We start from the raw sequence: 15,844 nt of genomic DNA, 5'->3' as shown, positions 1-15,844 counted from the left end.
AGTTCTGAGCCTGAATTCAGGCTAGAAAATGTTGCAGCATAAGGGGCTTCTAGACAGATAACATTACCATCAACCTGGCTCAAGCAAACCAGCATCAAAAATCTGAAACTGCGACCTAGATCAAGAACACACAAAAGTTTCTCGAGAGATAATATCATCACCCCACATCCGCAAATGAGTGAGGCATAATATCAACCCAGCCAAACCAGTGTGGAAACGGGAATTCTAGTAGAACCTGAGTAACTAATGCTGACCCACTACATAGTTGTTTATGTTCATGTGAACAAGAGCACTATAAGGACTTGAAGTTCGACAAGGCAATTTGAAATTCAAATACACATTTATAAGATGGAAGGATGATATGCAAAGCTAAATAGCAGGACTCTGAGAATGATAGCTCAATGTTACCGGGGCACAAGCTTACCAAAAGCCATAGAGCAAAGTACATATTGCCAAAGCATCTCCCAAACTTTCAAACTAACTTATGCCACTTTCCTCTCTCCCTCTCTCTCTCACATACACACACACAAAAGAGATACCCAAATAAAGAAAGAGGAATGATTTAAAGTACAACCAAAGCAAATCCTAAACTGATTGTTTGTCTATTGCTGACTAAATAAAGATGCAAGAAACTAGACCGCACTCCTCAAATGTATATGGAACCAGGTGATATTTTCTGGGGGTTTCAAGCCCTGCATATGACAGATGGAAGGTAGAGGGGTACTATATCGACATTTTAGCAACTCCAATGGGTGGACTGGCAATGCAGTCATATTTAACTCTACATATCATTATGAGAATTTTGAACTAAACCAGTTCTACAACCTGTAAAATATGAGGAATCCAAATTATACTATAAATAAGAACAGAAACAGTGCAGAACATAATTAGAAGTGAAAGAGCATATAGAGACTCAAATTTTGGAGCTTAAATTATAACCATTATAGAGAAGAAACACAGGACAGACCTTGACAAGACAAAGGATAAAAAATGCAAGACTGATACAAAATTTCAAAATATGCAAAGGATTTTGAGGAACAAATATGAATTTTTTACCCACTCAGTAACTGGTCTCTGACAACTAAAAATCAACCGTTTGGATGACATCGATCTCTGGCGCCCAGGAAATACCCGCCAGCTACTTGCCCCTTGTAAAAAGAATCATAAAAAAAAAAGGAGATGACCCGACCTCCATATAAACGAGACCTCTTCTTCTATGAAGAGAGATATACATGGCCAAGGTTGCAGCTAGAAGTTGCATACCTGTACCCCTCTCAAGAACACGGGTGGCTTCTTTCTCCCTCTACAAGACATTCAACAATGCCGCTCCTCCCTTTTCAGCTTCATATAGCAAATGGTACACTAGGGGGTTTGCGATCTAGCACCCCACTTCTTCTTGAAAAAAACCCAACTTGAACCCCACAAGGGACTTCTGACACTTCCCATGACCTTCACACATGCATGCAATCATCACCCGACTCAACACACCCATATGCATGGACTTCTATGGATACATAGCATATGATGGCATCAACCTGAAACAACTCGGCTCACTGTCATTTGGACCCACTCGGCAGTTTCCTTGATCAGATGATCATGCGATGACAAGCATTCCTCAACAAAGTCTTTGCAAAATACTGATTGTCGCAATAGAGGAGCCGCACTAGAACCTAATGTATCGGCCAGGTCTCCTAACACACCAACTGCTGCCTTTGTGACAGTGTCATCCCTGTTGAAATTTAATAAACAGATAGCAAACCATTATCGAAAGGTAAAATAAAGGCTAAGGTATTCAGTCAGTTTAACCATCACCATTGTTTTAGCACTGAAAAATCCAAACTTCTGTATTTCTGGCCATACTAAGATTTCATATCAAAAAGAAAATAGAAAATTAAGGAAAACAGAGAATGATGCAGGAATTTGGTAAGTACCAGTTGAACTTTCTATCACAATTTAATTCAACTTATTTCTAAGATACAGGGAGAATGTGGAAAACAGTTAAAAAAAAAACATTCTGAAAGGGACACTAGCCTTGTTTCAGATTCTGCCAAGGGCAGAATCCAAACCATGCAACATACATGTGCATATATATGTATGTGTGTGCATGGGTACATTTGTATTTGCGAGTCCATGATACAGAGAGATAGAGATGTATAGGTAGATAGATAAGAGGAGATAAGGCAGAAAAACTCACATGTCCTTCTCTGAATATATGCTCTCCAAGAAATGAAGAACGAGAGGAGCAAAAGTCATCAACGCCTGAGTCTTTGGAGAGTTCTTGAAGCCCTGGAAAATCCCAGAGTATGCCTCCAAAATCCCATTCCTCAACTGGTTGGTATATTCAATTGTCTCATCATCAGCACTCGTTGGCTGAGAGGAGACTTCTGCCGCACTTTGAAGCATTGGCATCGCATAAATCAAGTACTTGTCAAAGTTCTCCCCAATAGCCAGAGCAATATCACCAAAGCATGAGAATATGGGGGGCTTCACAGACCTGTGAAGTTGGTTACTCGACAAGTTCTTAAGAAGCTGGGTCATTATACCATCACAGAATGGAAGAATTTTATCGTCCAAAGCCCGGCATATATCCCCAACAACCCCAACAGTGATGGAGCACACCTGGTATTCTTCAAAATTTTGAAGACCCATTTCCAAGTAAGGGTAGAAATCCTTCATATACTTCGCAAAATCAGGCCCCGTCACATAGGCCAGAGCACCAATGGCAAGCATTGCCTCCTCATGGACAGTGGCATTTCGGCAAGCAAAGACTCTTAAAAAGAGAGCCATCATTTGATCAGCACACTGCAAGATAACAAACTTGGTTGATTCAAGAGATCCCAACTTTTGTATTATAACCTGTAAGCACCCACAAAGAAGGCCTTGGAGCTCGTTTTGTTTCTCTCTCTCCTCAGATGAGAGCCTCTGGTTCTCAAGAGTCTGACCAAGCTCCATGAGAAACACAGGGACCAACTGTGCAACTAGAGGAGCAGTTTCCTCACTAGAACACCTCACGACCTCATTCAAAGTTTCATAAGCTGAGGTACGAAGCCGAGACTCCCCTGCATCATCTCTATGGGCAGTGGCAATGAGGGCCTGGACAATGTCTTGGAAGAACGGAGACAGAGGAGAGGACCCTGAACCCATGTCCTCGAAGCCTTGAGCAAGAAAATAGAGAGCCCCACAAACCTTTTCTGCAACATTTGGTGCATCCTTCATGCTCTCAATCAGGACTGAAAGGGTATGGGGAAAATTAGCCTGGGTAATTATAGGCTCCCCAACTGAAGCGCTAGGGAGAAACTCAAAGATTCTTCCTAGGGTCCAAGCAGTTGTATCTTTCACATGGTTGTTCTCGTCCTTCATAGCGTTGAGCATAAATCCCAATGCTCGATTCACTAGAGGTGTCAGCTTATCAGGTGAGGGGCCTTCTAAGATTGACCCAAAAGCATAAGTGGCAGCCTCTCTGCAACGCCAGTCGGGTTTTGTAATGTTCTCCTCAACGAAAGGCATCACCAGAGGGACAATGTCATCCCCTACAGTCCTGGCCACCAAGCCTAAGCATGTACCACCAGCCATTGCTAAGTTCCAAGCCCCTTCATCCTGGTCATAGTCCTCATCTTGCTTCAATAAAGTCTCCAAGAGCATAGGCACCAAGGCAGGGAGCGCCTGCTTGATGAAATAATAGCAAGGGACATCAGAGTCCCCACTAAAATCACCACCGTACTCCTCCAAAATCTCAATCTCTTCATCACATATCGTGCTCCAAAACTCAATAGCTTGGAGGGCAACAGGCTCCTCGTCCTCCTTCACAGCCTTTGCAGTTATATTAAATACATCTTGCATATAGGAAGCAAGCTTATCATAATATGTCGATGAAATCGAAACCAAGCACTCAAAGGCAGCCTGCCTAATCTTCATATCACTGGATTGTGTTCCCTCGCAAACCACCCTCATTATGTAGTCTCTCTCCATATCATTCTCAAAATTGGTCTGAGCAAATCCAAGAGCATTATACAAGGCTCTCGTTGCAGCGAGCCTCACCTCATTGTTCCCTTCAGAAGAGTTCATCCCTTGAACCACAGCTGTTAGTACGGAATTCACTTGTTCCTGAGTGAGAACCTCAGGAGGAACTTCTTCACAAAGATAACCCAACGTTTCCAAAGTGGCCTGCTTAAGATGGGGTGGGCTCTGAACTTGGGGGCCGCCCATGTTTGAGAGGAGGGATCTTATGAGATCGGGCCATTGATCATGGGGCAATTCAATGCCCGCAATCTTTGCTATAACTTGTGAGGCGGTGGATCGAGCATCAGACGACGAGGAAGAAAGAGTTTGCAAAAGGCAGGCCTTGATTTGGGCTTTCACAGTTGTGTCAAGAGAGAGCCATCGCTGAACTAATTCAGCTTTCTTCAATTGCTCTTTCGCATCTAAGGCATTCTTGAGGATCAGGCCAGCCAGTTTGCGGCTCTCAACTGGTTTATCATTATTTCCCAATTCGGCAGAGAGAGAGAACAGGAAGCCAGGGAGGTTCTGGTCGTGAAATTGTTTCAGGCTTTCTTCTGCGTGCTTACGAATTTTTCCATCCACTGATTGTGCATTCAGAAGAATCTGGGTAACTTCCATTGCCATGACCCCTCTGTTCATAAAAATAAAAAAACAAAGGGGATGCAATCAAACCAATGAAAGCCACTGCCAAGTTATAGAGAAAAATCTTATAATCAACAGTCAAAAACATTTTTTTATGGCAAGAACCCAACATAAAACAGATCTAAATGAATTCAATTATAGCGAAAAATACAGCATTTTTGTCATAGATTTGCCCTGCTTATTGGAACCCCGATTAGCCAGATAACAAAAGAAAAAAAAATCCACCAAAGAACAGATCCAACCAAACACAATAAAAGTAAAAAAGAAAAGGATAGCCAGCATAAATTTCAACCCTAATCAATGAAAAGCAAGAAATTCAAGGGAACCAAATACACACTATATCAGTATCTCGATTGAATAATTTGCAAAAGTACTTCAACCTGTCAATTTTTTTTCCAGATACAGAAAAAAGGCATCCTCAATCATCCCAAAGCATGTAAACATGAAGGTAATTACATTATTATACTGATCTAACCCAAAACATTAAAGGATTCAGTTATTGCTTACACCTAAACGTAGGCAAATCTTAAACTAATCTTCATAAAGGCAGGCAAATCCTAAACTAATCTTCATAAATACTGGCAACAAGCAAAAACCCTAATTTTCAACTGGGTAAAAACACTAGATCAATAAAAAAGAAAACCCTAAAAGCATTATCCAGCATCCTTCCTCGTGTTAACAGACGACCAACTGAGAATTAAGAAGGACTTGCATAACTACAGTTTCAATTCTTTATGCGACCAGAAATCAGATGATCCAATGAAGTTTATAGAAGCCCAAAACTCAGAATTACCAACACAAATTCAAACCCTAAAGGCCTGGAAACCAAAACTTTAACAGAGAGAAAATGTAATATAGATCAGATACTTCCTGCAACATCTCCGAGTACACAAAACTGAGAAATTTCCAATCCACGTCAGAGAGAGAGAGAGAGAGTTAACTTTGTAATTTCAACCTAAAAAATAAAAAGGAAATTTAAAAGTGTTTGGAAACCCTAAGTTGCCCAGACGTGTGATCTTAAATTACTCAAAACCTAAATCAAGTTGCCAATCAGTCAGTAGGAGTGACAAAGGTATAGAGAGGAAAAAACAAAACCTAGATTGAAACTGTGCGATGATACAACAGATCAATAAAAAACCCTAATTTTCAACAAGTGATTGCCAATCCAGTAGATCAATGACCAAGAAAATGTAAAAAAGCGCAAAAAATCACTAAAATAAGAAGCAACAAATTTGGATTGAGCAGTACCTGGACTGTGTAGTTAAAATCTAAGCGGCCGATTCCGGAGATCGACGGATGAGAAAGAGAGAAGATGTAGTCGAGAGCGCAGAAACCCTCGAGCAAAGAAAAAGAGGGGAGAGAGAGAGAGAGAGAGAGAGAGAGAGAGAGAGAGAGAGAGAGATATAGATAGAGAAGAGAGAACAGAGAACAGAGAACAGAGAGAAGAAGAAGAAACAAGAAGACAATTATTAGAAAAATCCACCGGCTACGTGGAGGTGGATTCCACTCAACGGTTCAGATTTCGAATCTCTCGTATGAAGAGTCAGGATCAGCCAGGGCCTTCTATCTCGGGAAATCTGAGCCGTAAAATTGATTTTTAAATCTGATTGATTTGGACTGTATTTTTTCCAGGAAAATGGTTTGTGGATTTAGGGCAAAGTCTATCGTATAATGCATCTTAGGGTTTTATGAACCATCCAGCCATGAACGAAAGTTTGCCGAAATTTCGTGATGTTCCTTGTTGCGCCCCATTGACGACTTTTTTTTTTAATGTGATGAAGTTTCTATAAGGCCTAGGCTATAGGAAAAACCAAATAAAGCCTCACGTTAAATCCTCGTATAAAAACAAATTTGGCACGGAAATCTCATGATGGCTCTAAAATCAATTTTCAAAGCTACCAATAAAAATTTGAAACTCCAAACTTATAGATCTTGTGGATTGTTTAACACTTATTTTTGGGGCGAAATGTACAGTCTTAATAATTTGTTAAAATATACGCTTTTTTTAGAGTTTAAAATCTAAAATTTTTTCAAACATAATGCTCAAGTCGATCCATGTAGAGGTTTTCAAATTACATGAGTTATTAAGTGAAGTTTTACTTATTTTGATAAGGCTGCAGCCCTATCAAACTATTTTCCTTGGTATTAAGGGCCCGCTTGCCCTAACCGTAATATAGCCGAAATTTCGTTGAAAGATTTCGTAAACCATGACCCAAAAAGTACGTTTGAGTTTCGGCCGAAACATGGGGATAGAAAATCACGGTTTCGTCAAAATTTCGGCTTGTCATCCAAGCCAACCGGCATTTCGGGTAGTGGCGGGAATATAGCTCGATGATTTCGGTAAAATTTCGGTTACCCCGAATGGTTTAACTTATGTTATGCAAAGGGCCTAATCAGTCACTTTAATTACTGTAGCTGAACATGCATTTCGCATTGAGGATCCCCAAAGATTAAGGTTAGGTGCTCTTTGATCGGACGGTGAAGATTGAAAGAGCGCCGTCTGTGCACTTCTCCAATGGATAATTTATCTTTGTTAAATATCAATGATTGAAAATGCTAAAATTGATTTTATTGCTCCCTCAGGAGGATAGTATACCTCTACTCCCTCAGCCAGAAGATATGCTAGTGAGTGTTTTCTCAATCTGAAATTTTGAACCACTTTAGAATCACTAGATGCTTATTCTCAAAAAAAATTAAAATTTGAATTTTCTAACAGGTATATCTCATTGCCTAATGATCTCAAGACATTACTTTTTTCAAGTATATAGAAGGTACACTTAGGAAAAAATTATTTAAGTTAATCTACGTGTTGAAAAGGTTAAGGGTCTTAAAATTAATTCTAAGTGGAGTTAACCTGAGGGAGTAAATGAACACTCTAATCCTGCCAGAATAAAGTGTCTTTTGGTTTTCGATTTCGTGGTGTTTTCTTTTATTCATTAGCTCACGACATGTGAAATGAACATTTAATATTATGAAATCTAGTCAATATTATATTTGTCGTTGGCAAATACACGACTGACTCGAATTGGGTCAAAACCCTAATAAATATACCAAGCAATATGTAGTAAATGGTAGCTGAATGCCATTTTGTGATTGCATGCCGTGGTGAATATGGAAAGACCGAGATGGATTTTCTTGTGAACTAGTTAATAACCTGTGCTTGTTTGGAACTTTTGACATTGGAGTTAAAAGGCCGATAACCACGGTCGACCAGCTTAAAGCCACGAGTCCACGACCTCAAGCTAATCACAAATCTCCCTCTCTCTCTGGCTCGCCTTGACTTCCAAACACAACATAAACACCTACACCACCTACGGTCTAAGACTTGAACCAAGCACTTTCAAAGACATCCACCGCATAATCTCGACTCCCCAATCAACTCGAGTAGACACCCTATATACCACCAACTCCTTAAGACCCCAACTAAACTTCAGAGAGCACTTTCGAAGACATCCAGTATAGAATTTCTACCCCCAACCCAACCAACTCAAGTAGATACCCCATAATTGCCTTCCCTTTTGCAATGACCTCACATGTTGGGGTTGACCCGACGCATAATTGAAATGGCACCTAAAAGAAAACAAAAAAAGCATGGCCGCGTACAAGACGATGTCAAATGGAGAACAAAATATTGGTCAAATGCTAAAAGGGAGAGAGAGAGACGGGAAAAGTCTGTACTCAAAAAAAACAAAAAAAAAGGGAAAAATGAGAGGCAGTCTAAGTAAAATGCAGAAGAGAGGAGGGAACAAAAGGAGGAAGCCAACTCGACAACTCCTTAAAAAAAATTGTATCTTTCTACTTGTAGGAACTTCAAGCCCCTAACACGGAAGGTGAAAACAATGAAGCCTTTTGAACGGCCAAGCCCTAACTCAGGTATTAACCTAAACAGCCAGATATACGACAAGAAATCAAGGTTTGAGAAAAAAGAATGACATAATATTGATTCTTAAATAGAGGGGAAATCTCATCTTGGGTAGATTATTAATATTGATCCCTAAAGAGAGGGGAAAATCTCGTCTTGGGTGTTAATCTACTGATGTGATGTGATGTGAGAGTATAGTCAAGGGCAGAGAAAACGATTGAAGATGAACGGGAAAGGGAATGGGTGGTAGAAGGGATGAAGGAGAGATGAAAAGAGAAAAAAAAGCCCCCAAAGAAAATGCTAAGATAAGAAACAAAATAAAAGATAATAGAGAGGAGAGAGGACATGAGATTGAAAAAAAAACAGTAGGCAAAGTAACAATAATGAAAAGAGAGTAAGGAAGAGGAGATTGAAAGGGGGTTTAAGAGAGGGAAAAATGAAAAGGAAGAGATCGGCGCCCTATTTGTTGAAGGTTGCTGAAGGTTGGTCTCTCAAGTTTAATTAATCTTTTCCCTTACCTCTCTGTCTCTCTCTCTATTCAGTTCATACAAGGTTTCAACTTTAAACAATCTGCATAAGGCGCTCTCGATTCAGTTTATAGAAGGTGTCAACTTTAAACATTCTAAGCAAGGTGCGGTTTAATTCTTATTTTGCAAACTTTTAGGTTATCAAATTAGATATAGGTCACGCAGGATTTTAAGCACTTTAACATCTTGAAAATAGACGGTCCATAAAAACATGTTCGATGCATTATTTTTAAGACTTCGTATTCATTTAACTTAAGTTATGAAATAATCATTTAGAGGATTTTGTAGTGTTAAAACAATCGTTTCCTATGAGATTTTGAGGTGCACCTGACTTCTATCACATAAGGTTGACACCTTCAAAAGCTAAAACATTAATCGTTTTATAAAAAATAAAAATTTAATCTTTTTTTCAACTATTGCAAACTCATTATTAATTTATGGATATTCAGAAATAAAATACAAAGACTCAAGAATCCCATAAAAGAATAAACAAATTCAAAATTACTGTTCCCAGTAATAATTATATGTTAGTAATTATAAGACAAAAAAAATTCAAAAGTACTATTCCAAATAATAATGATATGTTAGTAATTATAAGACATTAAAAACAATCATAAACAATACTCAGGAGCAAAAAAAAATAGAACATAACAAATATGTAATCCTTTAAACCCTAAGAAAAAAAAAACAGAATACAAAAAATAAAGTGATGCTCTGGAAAAAAAAACACTAAGTTTTTTCATTTTTTTTAATCTAATAATGGATGACATCACTTTATATATTTAAAAATTTATAAAATAGTAATAAAATATATTTTAAAATAGAAAGACCACATAGATTAGCAAGAAAAAGGTCGAGGAGATAGGGAAACAAAAGATTAGTTTTGAAGAGCTTTTAATATTTTGAAATTCTTTGTTAAAATTAAAATTTATTAATGCTCTCGGAAAAGGAGAATTAAAGCTAATGTATCATATCACATTATTTTATTAAAAATAGGGAAAAGTTTACATAGAGCCGTGGCTCTAAACAATTAAATTTGAGCCTACCTCAAAAACTTCACTATAAGAGGTCGTTTTGATGCCCAAATTGCATTTTTTAACTGTCAATTTTCAAGATTTTCAACTTTTCATAGATCTGTTGATCTACACTATTTTTTAAGCTTAAAACTTTATAAATAAATACAAAAATATACTTTAATGCTATCACAAAGATTTCCAATATTGAAACCACATTTCTCGACACTATTTGAAGATAGGCTCTAATTTGATTGTTTAGAGCCTAGGCTTTATACAGACCGCACCTTTAAAAATAACATACTTGTAACTTCATAACCCTAAAAAATAGTAAAAAGATTTAAAAATATAACAACTAATCATCAAATTACATTTTTTTTTTGTAGCAACTAACATACTAGTGACCTTCTTGTATAAAAAATAAATGATATCTTCGTATAATTTTCCTTTACTAGAATTAATTTTCTTCTAGTACAACAAAGTTTAGGGTGTTTACAAGTATGTTTTCTATGACCAAAAGATTTGTTACTCCTGTGTTACTTTCTTGCTCCAAAACCATAGCAAGCCACCCCTCCAAATCCCCAAAAGGAACTCCTACCCCAATTCAATGAGGTAACAGCCTCTCTTATCGTGGATCCTTACGCAATAGAAAAAGTGAGCTTGAGAAAGAGCAGTGGGAAATTTGGAGAATATGATAGAAGAAGGAAGACAAGTTTGGGAAAATATAACTCCTTTTATTGTGTATTCTGCTCATTCCCATCAACTAGGACCTTAGTGTTTTTTTTTCTTCCAAAGTTCTATTTTACATGCAATGTGGAGAGCAACACGCAAGACCGCCAACTCATCTCACCCTCTCTGGTTTCCTTCCATCTTTTCTCTCTCCCTCTAGGATATTCGGTTAAATGAACCGTCCCTTTTTACTCGGTGGAAATGAGTAGCTTACGTTGATCACTGTGAGCCTTATAGAAGGGCGGTTCACAAGTTCTATAAATAAAGTTTGGATGCCTTATTTGTGTGTGAGTAGTGCATAGGTAATGGGTTGGTTGGCCATTTGAAAGGGGCTATTGGGCATAGGAATGAAGTTGAGTTGATGTTGTATGTGAGAGTTGTAGGAACGGGTCGTGCGTGTGAGTTTTATGAGAGTGTTGAGTGATAGAAATATTGTTGTAATATTTCTTTTGAATAACAAAGTTGGTTGTAGGGATTTCTAGACCCCCTTAGTTTGCAGAACCGGGAATCCGAAATATTGGGATCCCACTCAAAATTATGTACTCAATTAACCAAATGTAAAATAGATGAATACAACTATAAATCGAGTGCGAGGAATAAAGCAAACACAAAAAAGCACACCACAACAACACAAGATTTATGTGGTTCATCCCATAGGGCTACATCCACGGCATCGACAAGTAGAAATCCACTATCACCATGAAGGTTACAGTTTTGCGTTACAAGAGATAATACATATCTCTAAACATCAATAAAAAACCATCACCGATCTTCCATTCTAAACCCGCTCTCCCAATCGAGCAACACCGTCGATCAACTTCTTTCCCACCGTAATTCCACTACCGAAAAGATAACCTCGAGCGCAATATAGATATTTTTTCTTTCTAGAAGTAGAAGTTAACGAACTCAAAACTTATGGAAATACCGCATCTTTCTCGGAAGTCATGTCTCTCTCTCTTGAAGACCCATCTCCTTATTGGAGATCCATTCTCATATCCCCCAAAGGGGTAACATTCAAAAGATAGGTATTATGTCATCATTCACTCTCTTATAAAAATATCACTTTCTTGCTTCCCAAGAAAGTCAATTTTTTATTTTCCATAATACCCTAATCTTTAGAATAAAATATTAGTATGGTGATTTAGCTATCACCAAACCCAACAATCTCTACCTTGATAGTAAAATCACCATAATTGCCTTAACAACCTTCATTGAATAGATTTTTTTGATTTCTTCATATTTGCATCTATTGTGGAATTTTCACAAACATTGTGCCTTCATATTTCTCCACCTCAAATTATGGATATTTCTTGATTTCTTCTCATTTGCCTTTATTGTGAAATTTTCACAAACAATTTGCCTTCATATTTCTCTACCTCAAACCATGTATCCATGAAACTTCATCATTCCTCTTTTTCTCAATATAAACATTAGCCACATACACATCTTGTGCTCTGATACAAATAACCCATTAGCTTGCGGAACCGGGAATCATAAATACTGGGATCTCACCCAAGATCGTGTACTCAATTGGCCAAATGCAAAGAATGTACTAAAACATTGTGCCTTCATATTTCTCCACCTCAAATTATGGATATTTCTTGATTTCTTCTCATTTGCCTTTATTATGAAATTTTCACAAACAATTTGCCTTCATATTTCTCTACCTCAAACCATGTATCCATGAAACTTCATCATTCCTCTTTTTCTAAATATAAACATTAGCCACATACACACCTTGTGCTCTGATACAAATAACCCATTAGCTTGCGGAACCGGGAATCATAAATACCGGGATCCTACCCAAGATCGTGTACTCAATTGGCCAAATGCGAAGAAGATCAATACAACTATAAATCGAGTGCGAGAAATAAAGCACACACAAAAAAGCACACCACAGCAATACAAGATTTATGTGGTTCACCCCATAGGGCTACGTCCATGGCCTCGGTAAGTAGAAATCCACTATCACAATGAAGATTACAGTTTTGAGTTACAAAAGATAATACCCATCTCTAAACATCAGTAAAAAAAACATCATGGATCTTTCTTTTTAAACCCGCTCTCCCGACCGAGCAACACCATCGATTACCTTATTTCCCACCATAATGTTGCTACGGAAAAGATAGCTTCAAGAGTTATATTGAGATTTTCTCTCTCTATAAATTGACGTTAACCAACTCAAAACTCATGCAAATACCGCCTCTCTCTCGTATGCCATGTCTCTCTCTCTTGAAGATTTTCTCTCTCTATAAATTGATGTTAATCAACTCAAAATTCATGCGAATACCGCCTCTCTCACGTATGCCATGTCTCTCTCTCTCTTGAAGACTCATCTCCATATTGGAGATCCATTCCTATAACCCCCAAAGGGGTGACCTTCAAATGATGGGTATTATGTCCTCGTTCACTCTATTATAAATATATCACTTTCTTGCTTGCCAATAAAATCAATTTTTTATTTTCCGTAATACCCTAATATTTACAAAAAAATATGAGTATGGCAATTTAGTTATCACCAAACCCAACACTGGTATTTCTCTCTCTTAGTTGGTGTGTCGAATGCTTACAATTGGTATCAGAGCTTCCACAAAACTCTACATGTTAATGGGGAAAGAGTGAAACCCTATCTACCTCATTTTCTCACTCTAGTTGAGGAAGGAGTCTTTCCTACATGGAGTAGCTATGGAGGCCATCTTTTTTTTTTTTTTTGGTAATTTAATAGGGAAGACAAGCCCCAACTTGTTTTTTCAAATAGTTTAGAAGTTAGTTTATTTAAATGTATTAGAAAGGCGGTGTTGGTGAGAATGAAAACCACAGTGTCGTGACTAGAGTGTTGCAGTACTATCAACACGACCCCATCCCTGTTCCCTATGAGTATATTTAATACACTTATTACTACATTTTTAGATGACAATAAAAAAATTTGCTAGTTTTTTGATACATTAAGGGAACAATTAAGCATGGTGCCTAGTAGTCACAAGTATATTGTACGTTAGCAAGGGATACGAAAAAGGAAAATAAAAAATACAAGAAAAAAAAGGGAAAGAAAACATATTTGAAGCACTGAAGGAACTAATTTAGAGATGAATCATAGTCGATGTAACAATGTTAGATTAAACTTGCGTGAGTGTAGAGTACCCATAGTGTTTAAAAAGGCAGACTGATTGGATGAACTGGTCACCCACTAGTGTGAGCTGATATGGGACGAACTGGTCACCCACCAGTGTAAGCTGATTTGACTTTGCCAGGGAAAAAAACAAAAAAAAAAGAAGATAAAGAACAATAACAAAAAATAAATTAAATGGTATAATCAAGACACGATATTTGGTTTTGTATAATATGAACTATAAATCAAAATAAAAAATTGAAAACCAAAAAACATTTTGGGAAGGAAATGATGGGAAAAAGTGGACCTAAAAGAACAAAAATCGACCTTATAAGTTTTTCGTTATGATTGAAAAAAGTTCGTAGATCAATGTGATAGGAACATTTTGGGATGAATTTCAAGAGATTTCAGGAAACAATGACGGAGAAATTGGAGCTTCTCAATCGCTTAAAAAACCTCTCGAAATTTCAACCTTAGATATCTTTGAACCGGGCGTTGCTCCAACAAATTATGGTATGGACATTGTAAAGGGATCCAAATAGATAATTTTCAAACAAATTTCTGATAATTTGGTTGCAAATTGAGAGATGAACGGAATGAAAGGTGGACCAGGTCTTAAAAGATGGTGCAAAAAAAACCCAAAATTTGATCTTGAGATTTCATAGATTTTGGGTTTTGATTCAAATCTTTTTTAGGAACAAATCGGGACAAATTTGATAGATTTTGACGAGAAAGGAGGGAGAAATCAATAATTTTCCAGACGAGCCAAAGATTTTTTGGGTTGGCGGTGATCAAGGAGGCAACACACTGTTACGAAAAAAAGACGTATGGGCATGATGGTTTTCCTCTTATATCTTTTTAAAAACTCTCAAGAGTTGAGGGAATTCATGGGCAACCCCAAACACCTAATTGCCTTCCTTCACAACCCCAAACAACCTAATTACCCCAATCCTATCTTAAGCCTCACTAGGGATCACGCTGGGTTAGATAGTCCACGGAATTAACTTTCCCATGCTCCATGTACCGTAGGCAACATCCTGAAAATGCCATTGAAACCCCATTATTAGGGAAACCAAAATTAATCAACTTTAAACTCGCTTAATTACCCTTGAACACGCCTTCCAATATCGGCTAAAAGCCGTCCTAATTGGGCCCAAACCACCTAAAACACCTTCCAAATCAACCTGAACCCTAGATTAGGCGACCCTTGCATCATAAGGCGTCAAATCTCAATCTAAGCGCCCTTAGCTAAGCCAAATCATATTTTATCCAAAGAAATCAAAGAAATAAAATAACTTATAAAAGTGGGTCATTAATATACAAAAGAAAAAAAAGTTTATATAAGGTTGACACCAGAAGAGTTAAGGTGTATCTCAAAACTCCATTGAAAAAGGCTATTTGACATTGGAAAACCATCTAAATTGATCATCTCAACATCGAGATGTATGGATATACAAAAAAAGAAGCATAAGTCATAAAAATAGTACATCTTGCAACACATTATCTGGATCGTCCATTTTGAAGGTTTCTCATGCATTTTTAGATGGAATAGTTACGTACGGACCGATTTTTAATAGCGTTATAATGAAATGGCACAAAAATATACTGTTATTACTCAAAAGGACGCGAACTCTGAATTTTTTTAATTTTACCAAGTTTGCTCCTAGTTTGATTTTGGAAACCTCGGAGCCCTTGGTAACATTTCAAAACGGTTTGATGTTTTTAAAATTGGACCATATTTTCAATAAAAAAAATAAGATTTTGTGGTCCGATGATTTTAACAATAGAACCGTATTTAACAAAAAAAAAAAACCACCTAGCGGTCCGTATTTTCAACAAAACTTCTATTAGTTGGAAAACTATCGAGGGTTCTAATTTGCCAGAAATAGAACATGCGGCGTTGAAGATATACTGCGATGCAGCTGTCGCTTGTCTCCTTCTCCTGATGCAAAAGATTGTTAAG

The 15,844-nt window shown here is 37.5% G+C and overlaps 1 protein-coding gene across 1 annotated transcript; it reads right to left on the bottom strand.

The window, feature by feature from the left end:
* Nucleotides 1-908: 908 nt before the first annotated feature.
* On the bottom strand, nucleotides 909-6,297 carry LOC18434807 (ARM repeat superfamily protein). The gene is made up of 3 exons (XM_006844870.4): nucleotides 5,890-6,297; nucleotides 2,195-4,630; nucleotides 909-1,729 (listed from the first exon to the last, which is right to left on the bottom strand). Exons 2-3 carry the CDS (start codon nucleotides 4,621-4,623, stop codon nucleotides 1,531-1,533), a joined length of 2,628 nt encoding a protein of 875 aa, XP_006844933.1. The 5' UTR covers nucleotides 4,624-4,630; nucleotides 5,890-6,297; the 3' UTR covers nucleotides 909-1,530.
* Nucleotides 6,298-15,844: the final 9,547 nt, after the last annotated feature.

Source organism: Amborella trichopoda, chromosome 1 (genome assembly GCF_054954075.1).
Source record: "Amborella trichopoda isolate Santa Cruz 75 chromosome 1, AtrichopodaSantaCruz75HAP2 v2.0, whole genome shotgun sequence".
In the NCBI taxonomy this organism is placed as follows: Eukaryota; Viridiplantae; Streptophyta; class Magnoliopsida; order Amborellales; family Amborellaceae; genus Amborella; species Amborella trichopoda.
This window is presented reverse-complemented; position numbering and strand designations above follow the sequence as displayed.